The 25,545-nt window shown below is 34.7% G+C and overlaps 3 protein-coding genes across 9 annotated transcripts; 2 read left to right on the top strand and 1 right to left on the bottom strand.

The window, feature by feature from the left end:
• The first annotated feature begins 126 nt into the window (after positions 1-126).
• LOC146529881 (ribosomal protein S6 kinase alpha-4-like) lies at positions 127-3,408 on the top strand. Its single transcript, XM_085201062.1, has 6 exons — positions 127-454; positions 528-1,302; positions 1,380-1,513; positions 1,765-1,869; positions 1,943-2,720; positions 2,818-3,408. The coding sequence occupies exons 1-6, from the start codon at positions 359-361 to the stop codon at positions 2,952-2,954; spliced, it is 2,025 nt and encodes a 674-aa protein (XP_085057188.1). The 5' UTR covers positions 127-358; the 3' UTR covers positions 2,955-3,408.
• LOC146529880 (testis-specific serine/threonine-protein kinase 3-like) lies at positions 2,837-8,332 on the top strand. 2 transcript variants are annotated; one of them, XM_085201055.1, is made up of 5 exons: positions 2,837-2,959; positions 3,821-4,429; positions 4,620-4,779; positions 5,311-5,436; positions 5,837-8,332. In XM_085201055.1, exons 2-5 carry the CDS (start codon positions 3,839-3,841, stop codon positions 5,908-5,910), a joined length of 951 nt encoding a protein of 316 aa, XP_085057181.1. In that variant the 5' UTR covers positions 2,837-2,959; positions 3,821-3,838; the 3' UTR covers positions 5,911-8,332. The 2 variants fall into 2 exon arrangements, with proteins under 2 accessions (XP_085057181.1, XP_085057180.1); XM_085201054.1 differs by lacking the exon at positions 2,837-2,959 and adding an exon at positions 3,221-3,353.
• On the bottom strand, positions 5,920-23,966 carry Liprin-beta (liprin-beta 1). 6 transcript variants are annotated; one of them, XM_085201045.1, is made up of 13 exons: positions 23,558-23,966; positions 22,631-23,247; positions 22,312-22,485; positions 17,191-17,340; positions 14,350-14,515; positions 12,415-12,571; positions 11,809-12,028; positions 11,197-11,407; positions 10,767-10,982; positions 10,539-10,650; positions 9,785-9,881; positions 9,424-9,534; positions 5,920-8,399 (listed from the first exon to the last, which is right to left on the bottom strand). In XM_085201045.1, exons 1-13 carry the CDS (start codon positions 23,829-23,831, stop codon positions 8,322-8,324), a joined length of 2,583 nt encoding a protein of 860 aa, XP_085057171.1. In that variant the 5' UTR covers positions 23,832-23,966; the 3' UTR covers positions 5,920-8,321. The 6 variants fall into 6 exon arrangements, with proteins under 6 accessions (XP_085057171.1, XP_085057172.1, XP_085057173.1 ...); XM_085201046.1 differs by having other exon boundaries at positions 9,444-9,534; XM_085201047.1 differs by having other exon boundaries at positions 14,407-14,515.
• Positions 23,967-25,545: the final 1,579 nt, after the last annotated feature.

Here is a 25,545-nt window from a genome sequence, read left to right as displayed (position 1 = left end):
TGACTAGAAATAGTCTTAACAGGTACCTAATTAGAAACACATATTAACTTCTATAGTAGAGTACTGATTTTATACAAGCAACTATTGTGACAATGAAGTAAAAAGCAGTAATGTATCTATGCTCGCATTTGATAGCCTATTCTGTATTTAATATCTATTTAAGAAATAGACGTTTTATGTCAATCTAGCGTAATGTCTGACAATAATCACAAATCAAAATTAATAATGATTTAATAAAATTTAATTTTAAAAAAAGTAAAAATGCCCTCCATCTTTATATGTGTGAAGTTTTGTGGTCAAGATAAATTTTGTGGGAATGTATGGCGCTGTGTTCAATGTTTAATGCGTCTGAATTATCATGACCGAATTGAAAACTACTGTATCTGAAGAAAATACTTTGTCTGCAAAAGGATATAAATTAGCTAAATTCATTGGCGAAGGAGCGTACGCTAAGGTGACTTCCATTAGTTTAACTATCTAGCTTCATTATTCTTAAAAGACCATACTAATGTAATTTCCTCTGACAGGTTTATTTATCGGAATATTCAGCGAAAGAAGATGGCAATAAAATAATTTTAGCTTGCAAAATCATCGAAACATCGAAAGCCCCAAAAGATTTTGTTGTTAAATTCTTACCTCGTGAGATTGACGTCCTAATTCACCTAAATCATCCTCACCTAATTCACGTTCATAGCATATTTCAAAGAAAAACCAAATATTATATTTTCATGCGTCACGGTGAGAACGGAGATCTTTTAGGATATATTCTTAAGAATGGTTGCGTCTCTGAAAACCAGTCGCGGGTTTGGTTTCGGCAATTAGCTTTAGCTTTACAGTATTTGCACGAATTGGAAATAAGCCATCGAGACATAAAATGTGAGAACGTGTTATTAACTGCAAATTTCAACGTTAAACTGTCCGACTTTGGTTTCGCGAGGTTGTGCGTGGATGAAGACGACCAACCGATTTTAAGCGAGACGTATTGTGGCTCCATGTCATATGCAGCACCAGAAATATTGCGAGGGAAACCTTATCTACCAATACCAACTGATTTGTGGTCTTTGGGAGTCGTATTGTTTGTAATGTTAAATAAATCAATGCCGTTCGATGACACACGTATGAGGAAACTTTATGAACAGCAGATGAGCAAAAAGTATAGATTTAGGTCAAGAGTTGCAAGTATTATTTCTTTGGAATGCAAATCAATTGTGAAGCATCTGCTAGAACCGGATCCAGGACTACGGCATACTGCGAACCAAGTACTTCGTTCAGACTGGATTGCTATGGATAGTAGACTTACTAGTAAGACGAAATTTCTATACAGCTACATACATTGTTTAAAAGAGACAATATATTAATTACTTAAAATTATATTTTAGCACTAAATGCAGTAGAAGCAGCTGCACTTGAAAGAGCTAAAGAAGAACGACATAGAGTAACTGAATTACACGCACACCCCGCTAAGAGGCAAGGCGACATTTTAGAGAGAAGACACGGAGAATCGACGTATAGAGTGAGTGGCTTAATATAATCGTAAACATATGGTTAAAGGTAAAATATATTACATTAATTTTATTTTTCGTTATAAACAGGCTAGTGAAATGATAAAATCTATTGCCAACATAATAGCAAAACAAAAGAAAGCTGATTAAATGGCGGCAAAAATTAAAGTGAAGTATTTTCTCAAATAATTTTGAACTTAATTTATTTAAAACCTACTTATTTAGCAATATATATTTTTTTCATTGTGAAATATGGATATAGCTGAATAATGTTGATGAATTAAAATTAAGTGGATCTGAACAACTGACTCTTGCTACTCGAGGGTATAAAATTGTAAAGAAAATTAACGAAGGCTCATACGCAAAGGTAACAATTTTAATGTGTTATAGTAGTACAAAAATAAACAATCTTTCTTTGATATTATCATCTATTTGTTCAGGTTTACCTCGCGGAATATAGAAATCCGAATAAGAGCGATAAACTATCAGTACTGGCTTGCAAGGTTATTGACACTAAAATTGCTCCAAAAGATTTTGTGAAAAAGTTTCTTCCTAGAGAAATAGAAATGTTGATTAAATTAAATCATCCCCACCTCGTGCACACGCACAGTATATTTCAAAGAAGATTCAAATATTTTATATTTATGAGATACATGGAACATGGAGATTTACTCGAATACATATTAAAGAAAGGAGCAGTTCCAGAGGATCAAGCCAGAATTTGGACGCGACAGCTTGCATTCGCAATACAGTATATGCACGAGATGGAAGTAGCACACAGGGATATTAAATGTGAAAACGTTCTTTTGACGGCAAATCAAAACGCCAAACTTTCAGATTTTGGATTTGCTCGCATGTGCGTCGACGAAAGTATGAAAGATGTATCGAGTGACACATTTTGCGGCTCATTATCGTATACGGCACCAGAAATATTGCAAGGTTCTCCCTACTTTCCTAAATCCACGGACATTTGGTCTTTAGGTGTTGTTTTATACGTTATGCTTAACAGAGCTATGCCATTCGAAGACAAGAATATAAAACAGCTGTATCAAGCACAAATAACTAGGAACTGGAGATTTCGAACCCGTTATTCAGAATTACTATCCGACGAATGTAAAAGGCTTGTTACATTATTGTTGGAACCAAATTACTGCCACAGAATAAAGATAGACTCTATAATAAATAGCGAATGGATAGCCATGGACACAAGATTGCTGGGTGAGAACAGAGATACTGTTACAAAATATTGAAATATCATTTTAATTTCGTTTATTCTTACTGTTTTCTTCATATTCTATCTTTAATTTTACGTTAGAATGGACTCCACAAGAGGCAAGTGCTTATAAAAAAGCGAAGGACGAAAAAAAAAATCAGAAAAATACAGAGGTATCCGTACCACAACCTTCCACAGAGAAGAATACTTTTGATTTAAAACCATCTACGTCATCATAAGTAAGGTAATCTACAGCACGCCGTATAATAAAAAGTTCTGAAGTTAAATTGTTATTATTTTTAAGACAGCGCTAAAAGTCTGGCATAACAATATTGACAAGTAACTTAAACAAACATTAGTTTGACAGTTACTTTATTATTAAAATTAAAATGTAGATTTTATTAGAACTGAAAACTGAACAGCACCAGTCCGAAAAAAATAATAATAACACACATCATGTTGCGCGCGAAAGTTAAAATAAAATAATAAGTATGTGACTATTTAGTTACATCGGCTTCCATCAAATGAGTCCAGCAACCGAAAAGCTCGACCTGACGACAACACAGTCCGATACCTTAGTTCTGGAAGAAAAAGGTTTCATTTTAGAAAAAATAATTGGTGAAGGGTCCTATGCTAAAGTAAGCATACTATGAATTATATTGTCAACTAGATGTTCAATAAAAATATCTTTTTGATATTATAGCTCTTTGTGTTTAATCCACCAGTTTCACAGACTGTACCTTGAGGAAGTAGAAGAAATATAAAAGTCCTAGAGACAAGTTATAACTTGTTGTATAATATATTATAGCAACGCTAATTATTCAGAAAAAAAATATTATTTCCTTTATACGAAGCCGTCGTGGCCTAGGGGCTCACTCCTTAGTGATGCAACGGACGTTTTGTGGGTTCGATCCCCACTCTAAGGATATTTTAATTTTTTCGCTCTGGCACCAAGACCAAGAGTCAGTCTTTGAGTTCCGCAATTCAACACGCAACGAATCCAAATTCGGCGGAAAGTGTCTTAACACTAGGTTCCCTCTGCCTACCCTTCTGTGTGCGAGATACAGCGTGAAGCTGATTATTTAGATTAAAATATTATTTCTAGGTTTTCAAAGCGACACATATGGTTGACGAGACTCGTCACAGTATAATGGCCTGCAAAGTAATCGATACAGCACAAGCACCCCGAGATTATTTGACAAAGTTCTTACCACGCGAGCTTGACATTCTGATTCGAGTGAACCACCCCCACATAGTCCACGTGTCTAATATATTTCAGCGACGTGCAAAATATTTCATTTTCCTTCGTTTCGCCGAAAACGGAGATTTATTAGATTTTTTGGCACAAAATGGCGCCGTACCCGAGAATCAGAGTAGATTGTGGATGCGACAAATTATATCTGGACTTCATTACATACATACATTAAATGTAGCGCATAGAGATTTGAAATGTGAAAATATATTAATTACGGCAAATTATAACGTAAAAATAACAGATTTTGGTTTTGCACGCAACGTTCGTCAGAGAGATCGAGACTTGTATAGTGAGACCTACTGCGGCTCGCTCTCGTACGCGGCTCCTGAAGTGTTGAAAGGCGTCCCTTATTTGCCGAAATTGGCTGATATGTGGTCTATTGGTGTCATTATGTATACAATGCTCAATAAAGCCCTACCGTTCAATGAGACATCCGTTAAGAAATTGTATGAAAAACAGGTAGGAATTATGTCTTTACTTGATTTAAGTAGTTACGAAAAAAACTTAATATGTTTTTATATAAATTGATCTTTTTTCGTTTAGTTATTTAAAAGTTCCTTACTATCTTTTTCTGGCTTGAGACTACAAACGTGATGACTTTCGGCTTACTACTCGGACAAATGTTTATATTTAAATTTAACATTATAAGGTAATGCGCAAATGGCGATTTCGATCGAGCGTCGTTCACCAGCTGTCCACGGAGTGCAAGCAGCAAGTCACGAACCTGATGGAGCCCGAGGCGAAGTCGCGGCCCACCGCTGCATACATATTACATGGGGCCTGGATTGCTATGGACCAACGACTTACGAGTTAGTTGAGGATGTAGAATGTGTTAAGTATTTTATGAAAAGTACAGTTGATGCGTTGTGGATGCTCTGAAGTTAGCTGAAAACGGCTGATGACCAGGATTTTTGCTTGCTTTTGGTTATTTTCTTCACGAGTGCAGGAATCCTAAAGAAGCTTCAGAAAACCTCACTTCAGGACGGCCACAACTCATCGATCGTATCGTACTGTAATTAAGTATTTATAATAATGAAAGATGCATGGAGGTGATAATGTCGCAAGTTCAAAGTATAACTATTTAAATATAATTTAAACACATTTTACCCTCAAATGTTGTTACCTATATTTAGTATGTTCTGCATTTTAAAAACTGCTTGAGATCTGAACTTTTCCTATGATGAAAAATTTGACAAGAATATTCTTCTACTAATATGGAAAAATATAACCTTCATCCTTCCATAGATTCCGACAATAGTCAGGATTTTTTATTAATTTAAAACAACGTTAAAAGTATAACAGAATATGATTTATTTTTTTAACGGATTACTTATCTCTAGAACTAACATTTTTGGAAGAATCTCTATTAAAGCAAGCCCAAGACGAATCTGTAAAGAAAGAAAATTTTGAAGAGGAAACTGAAATTGAAAGACTCGCGGAGCTCAGGCGTAAAGGAAGAGGGAAAGGTTGTTTTAAATTATCTTTACATAGTAATATAATTGCTTTCTACTGATATTCGCTTCTATATTGCAAACTGTACCGCATTATGCGTTTTTTTTGCTAATAGACGGAATGACTCAATGAAAATTTTATATAACATACATATAATATTACTTCAATATACATTAAAATATAAAAAAATACTGTAGTCCACTCAATATATGGTAGGTATGGTAAGATGGGTGGTGGACTTAGTAAAAAAAATAAATAAAATAAACAATAAATGTATTTAGATACATATAAAACAATATACTGATATATAGATAGTTATAATTTAACACAATATAAATATAATATAACACAATAATAGGAAACTAATAAGCAATATACATATAATTATTTTATTTAATAAATATTTTATTTCAGAGGGACTAAAAATACTCAAAAATACCGATTCAAATTATTGTAAATCACAACTATTGTTCAACGATAAGGAATGAAAATGCAGATTGTTTTATTTTATTCAGTGTTTATTAACTTTTACATTTGATATTTAAGTTATTTATTGTAAAAACTATTTAATACAATATTTGTATATAAATGAGCTGTCATTATTTTGGTGACGTAAAGCCGCCATTAACATTTAGTATTCCTATCAATTATTACAAAGCTATGGAAGACAAGGGTCCATTATACAGGTTATATTAACAGACTGGTTCATTTTAAAATTAACTTTATTTTTTTCTTTTTAGCTTCACGCTGTATCCTGCATATAGTAAGATAGGAGGACGAAACCTACCTCCTTCCCCACTTTCCGTCGAATAATTAAGACAATTGCGTTGCGACGAGTGGTGGAATTTAACGCCGCGCTTTGTTTAGTAACCAGAGCAAGGAAATGAAAATATTAAATATTTCATTGTAAATCTAACCCAAACCGTCGTATTTACGGTTGTGTCCCTGCGCCACACCTGCCTTTTATAAAGAATAAAGATTAATTAATTTTTGCTGCCACAAGAGTTGTTTCTTCTAAAATGAATCAGTCACAGCAACCTCGAAGGATGAATTAATGATTACAACATTCATAAAGATTTGGCACATCGTGTTAGGAACAGATTTGGATCACTATTATAGTAAATTGTCCAAAATTTTGTATATATATATATAATCATGCCAAATATTATTGATGAAATGATATCATGTGCGAATTATACAACAAATATTGGACCTCCGCTTAATTTTTAATTGTTCCGTTTTTTAACATTATTTATTCCTTTTATAAGAGAATTTACGTCGTCAACATTTATTTTACTAGATTATTTATAAATGCGTACACATGTAAATAAATATATTGTGCGATATTAGGGTTTGAGTCGTTCATTTGACAGTATCTTATTAAAGTACATATATAGTAATTGTATTTTAAAATAATATTCCTGATGAGCTACTTTAAAATACATTTTTTAAATACTAACAATGAAAACTCTTAGAAAACTCAACGTGTAGTTTTTTAAATAGTCTATAACTGAGCTACAATAACAATTAATATTATTTGTAACTCGTACAATTTTAATTTCCTACTCTAAAACTTTAGCAGCATATTGAAATGAGACCAGTTTTGTATTGTCACTTCTCAGTCATTTTCTAATTAACTACATAAATAACCTTAATGCGAATATTTTACCATTGAATGCTTTGAAAGCTTTGCAAAAACTGATACATTAAATTAATGTAAACGGAACCAAAAAATATAGACACTATAGTCAGATATAGCAACATTGGAATGTTTATGTCAGGCAACACTGTTATTTTCGGATAATTTTAATGTTGTAAAATTAATAATAAATTTTAGTTCATAATTTAAATAATTTTAAATATCTTTCTCCTTAACCTATAAGCACGTCACACTGTTTTTTGGCAGTTAAAACCTGTATTGTATACCTTGGACTACAATTACAATATTTATTATAATGTAGATTTTAGCACCAAGAAATATACAATATAAAATGTACAGGTCAAATAAAATAATAAGTACACGGCTGTTCATCTAAAAGAGAAGTAAAAGTTTAAAATGTTATTTCTTTACATAACAGTAAAGTCATTAAATAATTTATTAATATATAAGTCAGTTTCTTTGAAGAAATAATCAACTAAATATAGTCCAAGGTACAAACATTCATAGCTTGAATTAATATTGTGCTGTTTTTTTAGAAGTTTCTTAATATTGTTGCATATTAAAAATATAATGTAACATGTAACTGTAAAAAAATTGAGCATACTTTATATCCAATGTTAAAATGTGCACTTTTCATTTTGTTAACCGCGATTGTATTAAGCTTTAGGTTATATATTAATAAATTATTTTCAATATTTCAACAACTGATCCTACTTTAGTCGAAATAAGCTTTTTAAAATTGTGATTCAATGAATTACAAACACCGCAAAAACCAAGGCATTTCAAGGCAAACTTTTACAATATCACTAAGTTAACAAGAATGAGTAAAATTATAAAATATACACGATTTGTTTTTATAAATATGTTTAAAACAATGTTCCATTATGTTATACAAAGTTATTATTGTGCTAGTTTACAAGAGATTGATAGTGCAAAAATTACCTAAAACATATTTAACATCTTTGCCACAGAAGTTTCTTCTCATTTACATCAGTAATAGGTATGATTATTTTTATGAGATCTAACTCAATTTTTTTGCACAATTTATTTATTTTTCTCTAAGACTTTTGTTTCAGTTTACCAATAATTATTATACAATAAAACAAAGTAAATATATATAATAGCACAAACTTAAGACTATGTACATTTAAGGTACCACCAATAAAGAGTACCTGTAAGTAAAATACAATTTAATGCAATTTTTGCACTATACTACCTCATTTGACCAGTTTAGCTACACTAGTGCGCGCGCGCGTCGTCACGCGGGGGACAGACAGCCGACGCGACGCCCGCTGTTGCTGATTTTGCTTTCATCATCTGTTTAGTTTATACAAACGAAATTATGTTAATGTATATGTATAATAATTAGATCATAGCATGCAAGTATTAAAAGATTTACTTTTTTGGATTCTTCCATAATCGTACGATTACTTTTTTCTTAACAAAACGCATTATAGATATCCTGTTCACTATATACTCTACATATATTACAGATAGTTACTATAGATATTATGATTTTGATTTAATTTTATTTTAAATAAGCTAAAGTATCGAGAAAATTTTACTTAATAATAAAGTGTTAATAACCAAAACACCAAAACTATGTTAGCCGTCCACACCATTCGCGGTTATATTTTTTGTTAGTGAAATGCTCGACTACAGTGAATTTAAAGCTTCTAATACCTTTTTTATGTGCCTTATTGAGTACAAAAATATAACGTTACCCAAGTAGAAACGTCCTTTTGCAATTTCAAAAGATTATCTATAAAAAATATCTTTAAAATATTTTATAATTATAAAATATGAAGTGAACATAAGAAACTTGACTTCATAGAAGTTTAATTATTACACACGCTGTGAATAATAAAAATTTAAATATTTCAATTCATATAAGCAGGGCAGTGTATGTTAGTCAGTGTTGCCACCTTGTTCTTAAATGACGGACTTTGCTTACATTTTTCATATTGATTTTTATTGATCAATATGAAATTGATTGTTATTTAAAAGAAACAAGACCTTCCTTTTTTACGCTTTTTCTTCTATTTAAATATTTGTTAAAAGTATATATTTATAAATTGTATAAAAAGAACAGCTATAAAAGATTCTTTACAGCCATAAAAATTTTACTGGTTTCTTATAATTTAACAAAAAATATCTTATAGTCAAATTTTTATTTCACTCTAAGGTGCGAAATATTTTTATTATATTACTAAATCTGCTAACGAAACAAGGTGCAATGTAAAGTTCCGAGGAACGGACTATTGTCTTAACTACCCAAATCTAGGGAAAATATCGCTACAGTGGCAACATTGTGTTGTTAGTGCGTTAGTGCATTACTCACGGGCGATGTCGGCGCGTCACCTGAGTCATGGAGCGGACACAGAAGATCGCCGAGATCGAGCTCGTCTTTACTCTTCTTACGTTTTAGTGAGAATTGGCTTTTCTTTGGCACCTGAAATTATTATGATATTTTTTTTTAACTTCACTGTGTTGAGTGACAAGTCGTGGTATTGGGGCACAAGTGTGTATGTAATGTACATGCGATTTGTTGTAGGTTCGATTCTCATCTGAGGAAATTAAATATTTAATATTTTCATTCCTTCGATGTAGGGGCAAAGTTATTGCGTGTTGAGTAGCGGAACTCAACGCCATAATTTTATTTAGTTTTTTTATATCTAATTAATAAATAATCGTATACACACCTTATATTTGGTAGTTGCTGTGAGTGGTTGGTATCCAAGAGTTTGTTCCGCATTCCTCTTCTGCTGTATGACTTCCCGCCCTAGTAAGTCGTTGAATCTAAACACAAAAATATGTACAATATAAAAAAAATTGTTAAAGTACAGTACGGTCGAAGATTCATGGCCTTCCTGAAGTAGGTTTTTCGGGATTTTGTGCATTGCAAGCTCCAGAAGCATGTAATTAAAAGTAAGAAAAAAAAATGTTAAATAAAATCTGCGCAGCCATTTACACCTAACCTAAAGGCAGCAACCACTTATGGACAGTACTGTTTAATACAAAAAGTAATGTAAGTTGACCACTCAGTTCAGTAATCAGGAATTTAATAATAAATTAATGAAATGTTTATGTAACATATAGAAGAGAGAAAATAATAGAATTAGTTGTTTATTAAATAGAGATAACAATGGTACGTCAATTATTATAGATCAAGTAATATTCAGAGATGACAGTATATTGAAATATATAAGTAATACGTAGTGGCGACATGAGAAATTCTGAGTGAAAACGCAGTTATAAGTTCTATCCCCACTCGGGGGAAATAATTTATTGTTATTTCCACGCTTTAGTAAAGGGTGCATTGAGTGCCACAACTCGATAATACACAATGTCTCAAATGCGGGTGAAAAGCTACAAACCGAGGTTTTACCAATAAATTCTTTTTGCAAACAATACCCTTGCTTCTTAGTGTTAAACAAAAAATAAATTATGATATACCTCTGTGTAAGATGTCGTCGCAACAATGTTTTATTCGCGGGGATGTTAAGCAATGCGGCCAGTAGTTCCGCTGTGAACCGCGGCTCGAGCAGCATTAGACCGCCGTGTACACCTGCAGTTAACATAAGTGGATTACATCGGCAAAATAAATAAATAATATATTTTTACTTAAGTTTCACATATTATTCACTGGGCCATCGTTAGTGTCGGTGGTTGTATAATACTCACCAGCTCCACGCAAGTTGGGCGCGTACTCGGCCAGGTCGATCTCCTTGAGCCACTGCATGACGCGGTGCGACGACCAACGCGCCAGATCGGGTGTGCCGCCACCCCCGTCCGCCGCCTCACTGTCCACACCCACGCCCACGCCCACCACCTCGCTCGAAGGGGCACGACGGATCATCGTTTCTGGGTTGAAGTTGTTATCGCGGAGGACTTGGATGCCTGTACAAATGTTATTTTTTTCTTTATTTTTCTTATATTTACTCTTTAAATATGCAGTATGTGAAAATAAATGTATGCTTTGGTTTGCAACAGCATAAAGTTTTTATTATATAGCAGGGTAAATAGAAAGAATTTAGCAGTAAAACACTTAATCCATTTACAACCTGAATTTGACATACTGGGTGTTGAATGTCAGAACACAAAGTGGTCTTACCGCGGCGGATGGAAAGCGCGTGCAGTGCGTGCGTGACGCGCAGATGCGCATGCAGCTCGGTGTGCGTGAGGCGATGCAGAGCACGCGCGTCGAGTGCGGCGTCGGCGGCTGCGGCGCGCGCCCCGCACACCCCCACGTCCTCCAGCCAGCGCAGCGCCCAAGCGCCGTCTAGCTGCCCCGCCAGCGTGAGCAGCGGGTCGCCATGCCCGCCCTGCGGGGATAACACCTTCTTATACACTTTTTTTATAAAAAAAAAACAAGGCATATAAATGCGGTAAAGAACGCACAGCAAGGAGACGTATCTATGCAAAACCAAAGTGTCAAGACTGTCACAGACCATTGAGTCCCCAATAATCCGAACGGCTGTACGATGTATATGATCAAATGGTTCAATTTGATACTGGAATGCACCAGCCTAGAGTTCAGTAAAGCTGACGGTCCATTGCTCGCTTTGCCTCGACACAGATATATGAAAATATAAATTTTTAAAAAATATTTCTTTTCCTTATGTGGGGATCGAACCCACAATTAGTCGATTTTCCAGCACACTTTGTGCCTACAAATAACCATGGTGGATTACCACCACCAACAAAAAATCCCAACAACACTCACCAATAAATCAGTGATAGCCAACACGATCTTCTTCTTATGCATAGGATGTTTAAGTCCTAGTTCCTTTTCAATAGTATTATGGGACGTGGACGCTATGAGGCCGCGTGTTTCAGATGCAGAAAGCCACGCGCGCGCGCTCGCCACGTACGTCTCCAGTCCCAGGCTCTCTAACCAACCGCATGTTGTTTCGCAGTCCCATTGTCTTATGTCTGTTGTTTGCCTGTTAAGTTATGTAATTATATTTTTAAATGAAACTCTTTAACCGGATCGATCGTGTATAAAGAGTATTTATGGAAATTCGACGTTTCGAACATTTTGCCGGTTAGTTTTAACCGGTTATAAAGTTTCTTAGTTTACATAATACGCAAATTATTATAAAAAACTATTTTTTTTTATTTATATATATTTTTGATATATATATTTATATAATATATTTATATTTTTTGATTTGATTTTTTGATTTTTTGATTTATAGGCACACTATTTACTAAGACAAGAATAAATTCCTACGTGGGATGACCTCTTCTTTCTACTGTACAATGGTATCGTCAGAGAGAATCGTAACGGTATCGTCAGTGACAAGACACTGCATTGACTGAGTATTACCAAGGCATGGACTGCAGCCTCTGGCGTGGCAGCGAGGCGCGCAGCGAGGAGCGCGCAAGGTCGTCGCCCTCGAGGCGCACGCCACTGCCGAGACGCGCGCGCACCTCGCGCAGCGACGGGGACGGGCTGCTGCGAGGGATGGCTTCTTCTTTTTCCGCTAGTATTGAAAATTTCAAATATTATTATATTTATTTTATTCTTCTTCTTTCCCCATATAGCTGGGTGAGAGGGGAAGTTCCGCCCGGGTTCATGCAACATTATTATGGAACGGGACATTAACACATTCACGGAAAGGTATCACGGGAAGAATCTGTTGGCATTGTATAGTATAGTAACGGAACTCAACGCCGCTCTTTGTCTTATCACAAGAAAGAAGTGAAAATTATTAAAATGTAATTAAATCACTAAGCCTTACATTACATATTAGATGGTGGAACCCAAGTCTGTTGATTATTCTTATTTTTTGCGTAAGGAAGATTGAACTCACAACTATTAAATAGTAACCTAGTAAAATAGTTCAAAAGACAAAGTAAATTGTGATCTGTGACAATGAAAATTACTCGGAGAACCTAGACTGTGTGGGTGACTAGAATACCCTTAATTTACTTAATAAAAAGAGCATATAATATTGACAATACAATTATTTTGTATTGACAAAACATGCGTTTAAAATTTTGCCAAATATAATCTTTCCGTACTTTTTCGTGAGCGCTATATTGGAAAATTTTAATAAACGATATTTCTATTACCCCTACTAATGTTACGTTATCTCCATGTTTATTTAATAAAGTACACAAATATCGCTACTTCAATATTGATTTAAAAAGTTGCAGGATTTATAACATTAATAGAAGCCTCTGTGCCATGTCTACGTAAACAATTTATTGTTTATTGTTGTTTTAAAGCTAAAAGAACAGCATTGTACAGCATTTAAAATTACTATGAGAACATTAGGAAATAAGACGCAAGTGTACAAAGCAACTAACATAGTATACTTTATTTTAAGACCCAGAGATTTTGGTGTTTGTGTAAAAGCGATTCTATTTTGTTAGAAATAAAGATCATGCTATAGCGCAGCTAATTATCATATAAATAGTTTGGCTTTGTCTAATTTATGAACAATCCTATTAAGCTTTTAAATGTATATTTAGCATATTATGGAGTTTAAGCTACGTCTCTTGAATGAGTTCTAAAAAAAACATTGCAAACAATCCTTTTGTTAATCTTTACGCGAACTTCCAGTGCGAAATTAGTATAAACCAGATTTTTATCACTGTAAATATATAAAATATACAACATATTCTCATGTTTTAAAAAAAAAATGTTACTAAGTATATATTATGCGAGACAGAGTAAAAGGATTTTAAGTTTGGAAATATTAACATGAATTAATTTCTAAGTACTGTAGTTTCGTTGTACTGTGACAGCTCATAAAACTTAATATTAAGCAACTAACGTAATAACGTCTACTGTTAATTTAAATTAATGGTAGGATTTGGTCTTGGTGAAATAGACCCTATTTCTATTGAAATAAAGTTCTTTTCTTTAGACATTTAGATGCTCCAAGCAGTTTCATTTATTATAAAGCAAAGGCTACGTCTTTTAGGACTAAAGATTTAGTTATTTTTTAAAAGTTATATTTTTTATGGAATAAATAGGAATATTAACTACTATCATAAATAAAAGTAAGTATAATATGTCATATGTGGTGGATTTCTAAACAGAGATAAACGTGAAGAAAAAGCTTAGGATATTTATACGCAAAAAATATCAATCTTAAAACGACAAAAAAAAATAATTAGATGTTTAAAACAAACATAAAAGTCCCTACAAACACGAGATCGATTTCGAGCCAAAGGGAAACAAGCTAAAAGCGTCTCTACAGCAATATCAACAGGATAGACTCTAGCTATAGTCGCTGTACGCCGTAGTGACCTAGGTTGGGGACAGAGTGTCCGCGGCCGCGCGTAGTATCCACCACCGAGTGTTTACCAAACGCGACGCGCGCGTCCGCCCCTGCGCCAGCGCCCGCCCCGCGCGGCAGCGACGAGTATACGTGCGTGTTGCGCTCGATCTGGCGTCCGTAGTTGGCTGGCGGCGTCTGCAACATGAACATAGAAATTGTTAAAGTTTTATGTAGGGAACAGCTAAAGAAAACATATTAGCATATATAAAATGTACAGAAAGCGACCTTATCTATATATATAAAAGGACTTGTCCTCACTGACTGAGGTAAGACGCACGCACAGCCGTAACCGCTGTGCGTAGAAACGTTAAATTTGGACAAAAGTTTACTTTCGTAATCTGGACATCCACTAAGAAGGGATTTTGAAAAATTTTAACCCTAAAGGGGTGAAATAGGGGTTCAAAGTTTATAAGCGAAAAAATTTAAATCGGCACCGATTTTTATAAAATTTGAAATTTAGATTTTTAAAAGTATTTAATTGAACACGTGTTTCATCGTTTTCTAGAATTCTCTCCCTAAGGGTGCAAATAAGGGGTTGAAAGTTTGTACGGGAAAATTCTTAAATCGCCACCGATTTTTATAAAATTTGATATTTAGACTCTTAAAAACATTTAATTGAACATATGTTTCATGGTTTTCTAGAATTCACCCCCTAAGGGTGCAAATAAGGGGTTTAAAGTTTGTATGGAAAAATCTTTAAATCGCCACCGATTTTTATAAAATTTGAAATTTAGACTCTTAAAAAAATTTCATTGAACACATGTTTCATGGGTTATTAGAATTCACCCTTAAATACGCAAGCGAAGCTGCGCGCGTCCGCTAGTCACTAATAAACGATATCTGCCAGGCATCTTTAAAGTGTAAACTTTAATTTTCCGGGCCAGAGACCAATTCTGGCGCACTGACACAAAAGTGCGAATGTAAAATCGACTGATTGTGGGTGCGATCCCCATTCGAGAAGATTAAATATTTAATTAAATGGTTTCACTCAAAACGCAATGCCTCTAAAATTCGGCGGAAAGTGGGGAAAGGAGAGTCATAACACTAGGTTCCCTCTGCCTTCCCTATTGTGTGCGGGTTGCAGCGTGTAGCTGATTTATTTCTATTTTATCCTTAAAATGTAGAAGTAGTAAAGACGGTGGGCGATGTAATAGCTTTATATATTTATTCATTCAATATATACAATATACATACTTGCATACATATGTATAGTGCCTAAGGCGTATGCATACTAGGTACTTATAAACAAAATACCTTGACATGGATATAACTGTAGCGTGCAAAGGCGACCTTATCACTATTAATGAACTCAGCTTAAGGCTGTATCCCGCATATAGCAGGTTAGGTAAGAACCTAGTGTAAAGATACTCCGTTCTCCACATTTCACCCAATTTTCGAGACATTGCACATATCATGTCTTGTTAGTCTTAGCGCGGTAGGAAAAGGGAACCTCCCTTTGCCTACCCTGCTAGACGCGGGATAGAGCGTGATATTGAAAATAATTCATATTTTTTCAACACAGATATTGTTTACATATGTGGATTATAAGTACTTATGAAATTAAGAAAAACATTAACCACAAAAGAAAATAAAATATGGTATATATTTTTCTAAAGAAAAACAAGAATTGTAATTTACCGCTGGCAGATAAATATTATCTTTAAGAGCAAAACCAGAGTGAAACAAATACCACTAAGCTCAATTAAAAACATTTTTAATAAAAACGTCGACATTCTTGTTTCAAATCATGAACTCTTATTATTTTGTAAATATTTGACGCAATTGTGAAAAGCGTATTTTAACCGATTCCCAAAAAAGAGGAGTTTATCGAATCGACTATTTTTACCATGTATGATACGCCATTACTCAAGAAATTAAAAATAGTATTTTGATGATTCTTTTTCATATGGTAGGTAGATCATGCTTCAGAGGTGGTCCCATACAAACATTTTGGCAATTCTATCTATTTTAAAAAATCGATAAAAACAAAAAATATATATTTACAACTGTTTACGCTGAGATTTTTTCTTTTCTTCAGTTAATATAGTTTACGGTAGTGAGGTAAAACTTTTATTAAATTAAGTTATACTTGCCTATAAACAGTTGTTGAAGTAAAAAACTGATAAAATTATAAAAAATAAGCATTTTGTCTTATAAAACATAAAACAATATTGCATGAATCTTTAATATTACATATTATTATTTAGGGAAAACAACGATTTAATATTATCACCCAGGATACAAACGTATTAGCCCTATCCGAGTTAACACATTATCCCTTATAAATGGAATATGTAGTTACGTCTATCCACGCTTACATGGATCATTAAGTACTCGTTAGAGCCGCTGAGCGCGACTAATGAGTCCCGCTTGTCTCTACTGTCCTATTTTGAAAATATTCTATATATATCTACGAATAATTTTGGTTTTTAAGTAAAAGTATTGTAGGTGCATTGTCGCATAATATGTTAAACTACTCAGCATGGCGTGAGGACAAAAGTAAAAAGTTTAAATTTAGTATGGCAATTCCGATCGTTTGGTTAAAAGGTATCCCGAAGTGTGGACTTGATGTTACTAAAGTTTAAATATCATACAAAGTTGTTGTTATTGCGGTTATTAATATTAAATTAATTAAATCGATTACTTTGTATTTAAATTAAAAACGCCTATATAGTTTTGAAAATAATCACAAATTTTCTATTAATAATGATATATAAACATTATTAATAGAAAATTTCTACTTCAAGCTAATTTATTTGTACAGTATATATAGTTAGATTATCGTAAGGTAACTTCAACAATCATCTTACCCGAGGGGGTGCCGGCCTCGCGACGGGCGTGGACTCCGGAGGCGGCGAGCGCTCCACAAGTCCTCGCTCGGCGACTCGTAATCGAACTTCACTTAATTTCGATAACAATTCCAATTTCTGTGTTTCGAGCGACGAACGTTGTAACATTTCCTAGACAGAAATAGAATTGTTAATTTGAGAAGTCAATTTTCTGATTTGCATCTCCTTTGAAAACTTTGAGGCCAGTGGTGGCGCAGGGGCACAAAGTGTGATTGTAAACAAATTGTTCGAGGGTTCGATTCCCACTCGAGAAATGAAATATTTGTTTAAATTTATATTTCCATTTCCTTGCTCTGGTGTCGAGGCAAAAGGCGGCCTTGAGTTTCGCAACTCAATACGCAATACCTCCATAATTCGGCGTAAAGTGGGGAACGGAGTGTCTTAACACTAGGTTCCCCCTGGCTACCCTGCTGTGTGTGGGTTACAGCGTGAAGGTGATAAAAAAAACTAGTATAGGTAGGTATATGACATGCAAGTGAAAAAATAAATAATTGTGTAAACAATACAAGCGGGCGAAGCCACGAGCGGTTCGATAGTATACAATATGCTTGTAGGTGAAGAATGTACAATAATTATGTAGGTGCCGATTAATCTTGGCCAATACAATAAACCCGTCTAAATCTGGCAACAAAGACTATTAAACAAGCGGTAATTTTCGTTACTAGCAACACTAATAGTTCATTTAACTAACTAACTAATTGAATAAGTTTAACAATGTTTATTCTAACTGTCTAAATCTGCTCTCTGTTTTAATAATACATATCAATATATTTAATCATATTAAAACGTGTTATATATGTAGCGTAAAGTAAAGGCCGGCACATCGCCCAGGAATGCGCATAATTACACCTGACCCACATTCCTCTGTGGACTCTCACAGGCCAGTGTAAAATTCTTTTTCTGTTGACACCTAAACGTATGCACTGTACAAATAAGGAACACCTATATAAGGGCCTTTATACAAATAAGGAACACCTCTGAGAAGCAGCTATTTCTGTTTCTATTTCTACGCAAGAGGTAGGAACTAATGTATCTAAATAAACATCCGCATTTGTATTCAGTGTAAAGGATGTCCTACTGTGGCGGGCAAACGGAAAACTCCAATAAGACGTATTTTGATTTGCTGTCCTGTATTCAAATCTTAATAAACGGTGTAACATTTCCTGAGATGAAAAGATGATTAATATTTCCGGATAAGACATTCAGTTAATAACATTATCAATAATCTTTTTAGTTGCTCGTTTTAGTTTTAGGTTGTGGGTTCGACTTCCATTCGAGAAGTTAAGATCTGCCACTCAACACGCAATACCTGCATAATTCGGTGTCAAAAGGAGAACGAGAACGGAGTGTCTAAACACCAGGTTCCCTCTGGCTACCCTGCTGAATGCAGGATATAGCGTGAAACTAAAAAAAAATCTAAGAATCTTCACTTAAATATAATTTCGGCGTAATGCATGACGTTCGTATATTATTGAAAAACGTCAAGTGCACACTAAAAGTTTACTCACCAAAGCAAGCAATGCTGAAACAAACAAGCGTCGGCCTCTGGAAGAAACTTTATCAATCACACATTTTATAGCTGCATTTACTCTTATCTCGAGCAAAACGCCACGCCTGCTTCGCATAATACGTTTAATAAATGAAAAATGTAACACAAAAAGATATATACAGCTACAACTTTACAATTATGCATTTACGTATAGTTAAGTAAATACATATTTTTTTCTACTTCACGCTGTATCAAGCAAATAACAACGTAGGCAGATGCAAGATAGTGTTGAGACACTACGTTTCCCACTTTACGCCGAATTTCCGAGCCATTACGTGCTGAGTGGCGGAACCGCTTACGCTTTGCCTTATTACCAAAGAAACGATTGTTTATAAATAAATAATAATTCATTCCTTCGAGTGGGAATCGAACCTACAACCGTCGCGTTAACAGCCACACGCTCAAATAAAACATATACATATATTAAAAATATATTAAAAGAGAAAAAATAATTCTAAAAAATATTTCACTACCTAGTTTTTAGCTCTATTTTTAAATAGCGCACGCTAGAGCTATCAAAGCGTAGTTTGTTTTACTTTTTTTGGTTATTTGCGTTCCTATTGCAGTACACACGTAATTTTGTTATAAAATAGGTCAAAGAAACAACTGAGATTGCACACGGGCACGGCTCTATTTTTACACGTTGTAAACAAATAATGAAAAAGTAGTAGCGTTTATTTGTACTATTATTTAACGTAATATGATACAAATAAAAAAATAAATAATTCAACTTTATGCTTTATGTGCGGGTTACAACGTGAAGCTGAATTATAGCTGAATTACAGGAGGGCAGGCAGAGGGAACCTAGTGTTAAGACACTCCGTTCCCCACTTTCCGCCGAATTCTAAAGACATTGCGTGTTGATTGGCGGAACTCTACGCCGCGCTTTGCATAGTCACCAGAGCGAAGAAACGAAAACATATATTTAAATAACTATTTCATTTCCTGAGTGGGGATCGAACCCACAATCAGTCAACCAAAATCCACAAGGTTTACAGTCCCACACTTGAGCTCCTACCCCACGAGCACGACTGGCTTCAATTGTCATTTTATATAATAAAATAAGTACTGAGATGAGTGCAAAGGACAATAATTCCATATGTTTTTAATATTTTCCATGCATAGAAAAATACGCCTCTACTATTATGCTTTGCATACGTAATGAAAAACGTTATATCATTATTCTAGGATATAAAATCTGAATCTGAACACGTCATTTTGTTTTACGTTACAATGAATGTTAGAGACTAGAGTATTGTTTTATGTATACTAACATGGACTTTACATATTTTAAGTATGTCTATTTTTACTATTTTTCCGTAAATAGTGGCAGAAAGTGGAGAACGTAGCGTCTTAACACTAAGTTCACTCTGCCTAACCCGCTGTGTGCGGGATACTGCGTGAAGCTGAATCTGTGTTTTACAAAAATAATTTTTATTGTGTCTTAAAGTAAAGTAAACATTAGTATACCTACATCACGTAGGCCTGTTCTTTTATTAATTTTCCACACGTGGTATGACCTCATCGTTTGGTTTTAAATACGCTATCTCTGTTCTATTAAAGTAAGCATGAGAAGCAATAAATGTATCTAACTCTTGACGGAAACCAGACTTTTGTTATTTACAATTTATATTTATCGTATTTGAAAGATTAGAACCACTAAGCTATAAGATTTTTCTTATGTCAGAACTTCAGATAGATTAATAATTTATTTTTTAAAATATTATTATGTGTATAATATAAAAGCATACTTTAACTTTGCGCGTCGCGTCGTTGAGTTCCGCTGCTCATTTTCGGGATATTACATATTGAGTCGCGAAAATTCAAAATCATATATAAATTAGAAGCAACTTTGAAAATGTTATATTTATAGGACTTTTAGTGGAATATAATTTATTCATGAAAATGATAGTATCTACAAAATATAAGTTGTTAGCGTTATAAGAACGTACTATAAAAATAATATTAATACCTTATTAAACTTGATATTTTATTATTAGTCAATTTTAAGCAATACAGATCTTACTGTAAAATTTATTTATAAGCATCAAAACTTACAACCATTTATTACATTCAAAGTTTAAAAGTTTAGTCAGTATAAGCTTTGTAAAAGCCTGTAATATAAAATATGGCTGTTTTTCTTCATAAGTCCCATACAATTTATCTTGTTACATAAAAGCTTACCAAAGAGGTTTATCATATTCTTAAAAGAAATTGTTTAATTTTTTTTAGTAAAAGTCGGTATGAGTGTATGTATATTTGACCAATTACTCAAATATATCAAAAAGTTTTCGTTACTTACAAAAAATAGAAATAATATACATACACTTAAGTGAAAATAAAGTTTTAATCGAATTATGTATAAATAACGTAGGTTTCACACTGTTACCAACTGGTGTGCCTTGTTAAGGAACATAGCGTACTCCGCTTGAAACTATGCAGCCCACACCAATCATGTTTATTCAATAACTACTGGGACAGTCGTCTCTTAACACGATAAGAAGTTTAGCGAGTTGAATAGAAATTTTACTAGGCATTGTATCACAGCAATGTAGAATATATAATAAATAAAATGTCAAGCGTATAATAAACAAATGTCAAAATCACAAGCGTAATAGAAATTGCTACTACATATTATCTATATATATAAAATCGAAAGGTCACTCACTCATCACGAAATCTCAGAAACTACAAGTGCTAGGAATCTCAAATTTTGCATAGGAGTTATTTATAGGACGTAGGTGCTCGCTAAGACGGGAATTTGCAATATTCAACTTCTAAGGGGTTGTTTTTGGGGTCGAAAGTTTGTATGAAACTTCGTTACTACAAATGCAAGGAGTCTCAAATTTTGCATAGACGTCACTAGGACGTAGTCATGGAAACAGAAATTAATAATAACATAGTTCACGCGGGTGTAACCGCGAGCGGGCCGCTAGTAATCTATATATATAAAATCGAAAGGTCACTCACTCATCACGAAATCTCAAAAACTACATGTGCTAGGAATCTCAAATTTTGCATAGGGGTTACTTATAGGACGTAGGTGCTCGCTAAGACGGGAATTTGCAATATTCGACTTCTAAGGGGTTGTTTTTGGGGTTGAAAGTTTGTATGAAACTTCGTTACTACAAATTCTAGGAGTAACAAATTTTGTATAACGTCACTAGGACGTAGTCATGGAGACAGAAATTAATAATAACATAGTTCACGCGGGTGCAACCGCGAGCGGGCCGCTAGTTAATTATATAGGATGTGGCATATGCACATATTACACCAATAGTTTTACAATTCACTCAACACATAATGCCACCATAATACGGCAGAAAATGGGGAACGGAGGATCTTAACACTAGGTTCCCTCTGCTTACCCTGACGTGTGCGGGATACAGCGTGAAGCTGATTATTATTATAATTTTACAATGCTTGGGACCCACACATATAGATATACCTATACACATAAAACTTATAACAGACCTCTGTTTTCGTTGGGGGTTCAAAATAATAAAATTAAGTATAATAGACAATATTCTTACCTTTTGTAATTTTTGCTCTGTATCGTCAAGTCGCTGTCTTGCATCGTGTAACGATCGTTCCAATTCTGCCATTTTTTCGCTTTGTGCGGAAATTTGCTCTGATAATACTTGCACTTGCAGCTGTAAACTCTCCTTATCTGCTTCAAGTCGGCGCACTCGGTCTTCAGCATCGTTCTGCAACACAACATAGCAATCAAATTTACAGCTGATTTTGGTAAATGTTTTTTATATTCTAAGTTATTCATTTAATATAAATAACCTAGATGACATATCTAAACTTCAACAATTTACACATTTTATATTGTCACACAGACCGCACCTTATTTGTACGCAAGGGTACAGCTAAAGAAGGATGTGAAGGCCATGTCCGTTCTTGCATATAACACGGTGGGGGTACAGGCCCGTGGCACCAACACATAGGAGGCCACCAGCCTCCTTCAGGATAGCGAAAATGTTCGTATGAATTCCATCGACGTTGCGCATCAGGTGGTGTGTCCTGATTTCTATTAGGATGACGTGGACGTGAGGAAGCGCGACCACTTGTAGGATGCTGAGGAGGTTTGGTCGATAGGGACGATCTGGTTTTTCTATCTCGGTCACTGCGACTTCCAGACGTTCGTCTTCGCCGATCTAAGCTTGCTGCTGAATAGTCTTCCATTCGTGTGTTCATAAGAGGAGAATCCCCATTATCATCCATTATTTCACAAGTCGGCATCCACTTGAAATCATTATCACAACGTGTTGTATCATCCCTTCGATTAGGTGTCAGAGTCCTATAATCTGCATTAGTTGCACCAGTTTCATATGCATGTTCATCTGAGTCATCTTCTGTTGTAGAGCTGTCGGAGTCTGAAGAATCTGCTCTCGCGGGAATACCGGTACGATTCGTCCAAGCAGTGCATTTCACTGCAGTTTCATCAGGGCTATCGGAATCGCCTGTTATGATACAAAAATATTGGAAATTAACTAATGACCAAGCCTCATGCTCAACTTAAAATTAGCTTAACGTACCCATTGGTGAGTACATGTAGGAACGTACGGCGGGGTGCACGTAGCCCACCGTCGTACGTTCCTGTTCCTCATCAAAGGGCTCGGTAAGATACTCTTGGTCGGACATGAGGCTCCCGATAAACGACACTGAACGACAAATTCTGTTCGAGTCACCGATTTGTCTCTATTTTAAATTTGGCTACGTTCCAGTACAAAGCTACGTCATTATTTCGTTCATACAACGTCATTTACGTACTCTCTTGTGGGGGAGGTTCCTCGCTGGAATTAACTGAAGCAGAGTGTTCTGATGCCTCAGATGCAGTTGATAGCGGACGATCGCTTGCTTCAGAGATCCTTTTAGAATTAAATTCTTCAATATTGTTGGCTGTTGAAGTTCGAGAGGCATTACTATCTTCTTCGATAGCCAAATGTGAATTGAACGGTTGTGATTTCACATTTACAACCGAGCGGCTATGTAACGCGGCTATGGTGGCCGCAACGAGTGAGCCCCCGCGGCCGAGCTCACGCATGTTTTCGTCTAAAATGAGCAACGCACGTATACGGCCACCGAACTCCCTGAAATAGATCTTAGTATGTGCGACTGATGCATTTTGAACATTGTACCGCCTAAAGTGTTTAACTGAGGAAAACAAACATTAATCGCGTAAAACATTCGATTTTTAATAGAAAACATATACACAAGAAAATAAGTATGAACGCCTAACGTTACTTATATACATAGATAAAAACAAATCACACACGACAGAGTGTTAATGCGCAGGCGCAGCTAGAGCTTGCGTCGCGATGCACTCAAGGAGACACACTCGCGCACTCACCGGCGTCCAGTTGACGCCCTCGTACAACGAGCGGCGTCCCCGCTCGCCGTCGACATCCTCGCCTTTGTAACATGTTACAGAATAGCGTACAGAATAACGAACACCGCATGGTAAAACCAATACGGCGGCATCTTCCATGACAAAATCTGGATTGTAAGGTGGTTGAGGATAATAGGGTGGGGCATTCGCTTCTTCTGCATATTTACGTCTCCTACTTCTGGGTGTTAAGCAGTTCATGGTTCTCTTGATAAATCTGTACGCAAAATTTAAAATGATATGATATGGAAATCTCAATTAAATTATTTTTCTTGGGTTATTCAAGTCACATCTTATACGACAGACAGTGTTAGTAGCATTTTACAATGAATAGTCAGCAAAACACATCCCCTCGGTTCAGAAATAGAACGACAGCTGTCCCATTGAAACATTCTATATAAATCTTATATTATTTTTAAGTTAAAATTAAGGAACACAGCTCTTTATCCTGTTTCAAACGACAAAAAAAGTTAGACATAACATCAAGTTTTAAATATAATTTATTACATCATGCCAATAAAGAATAAAAATTGTTTAATTCAATAACATGACAATTTACGCAAATATACAAAAATCATATCTTTGAATTATCATTTATTGTTTTGTTTAACCACACTAGATTAGATAAATATAATAGTTCATATTTTACCAAGGTATGAAAATATTTCGATGTTTAATCTTTTTCACATATGGTACTGTATTTCACTGACAGTATTTGATAAAATAATTAATTAATTTGCGAATAACAATATTCAACGTTGTGGAAGAAAGATGTAAACTATTTAAATAAACCATATAAATGCCAATTGTAATAAAATCTTATTAAATAAAATTACTATATGTAAATAAATATGTATGATTCCAAGTATGTTACACTATAAATAATTCATTAAAACTAAGCTACTAGAAAATTGCAGAGAACAAATTCCAGTTTTACTTTCGTTATTCAAGAAAAAAACATTGATATTTCATTCAGATAGGAATGTACATATGTGAGTATAAATAATGATAGAATTTTATCGCAATATGGACATTATGAAATAAGTATTCATTTCGAGTTTAATGACAAATAATTAGTTAATGAAAAGAGGCCGTCGTGACAAAGGAGTACCAGCGTGCGATTGTCAGCGCGACGGTTGTGGGTTCGATCCCCACTCAAGGCAATGAAATATTAATATTTGCGTTTTCTCTCTCTCTGGTAACGAGGCAAAGCGCGGCGTTTAGTTCCGCCACTCAACAACGCCACTCGCCACCAGGCGAAAAGTGGGGAGGAGAGTGTCTTAACAATAGCCTCCTTCTGCCTACTCTCCTTACTATATGCGATACAGCGTAAAAATGCAAAAAAATTGAGATGAGAATTAAACAATTAATG

Source organism: Heliconius melpomene, chromosome 17, assembly GCF_056956725.1.
Source record: "Heliconius melpomene rosina isolate 202511_hmr_F chromosome 17, ASM5695672v1, whole genome shotgun sequence".
NCBI lineage: Eukaryota > Metazoa > Arthropoda > Insecta > Lepidoptera > Nymphalidae > Heliconius > Heliconius melpomene.
This window is presented reverse-complemented; position numbering and strand designations above follow the sequence as displayed.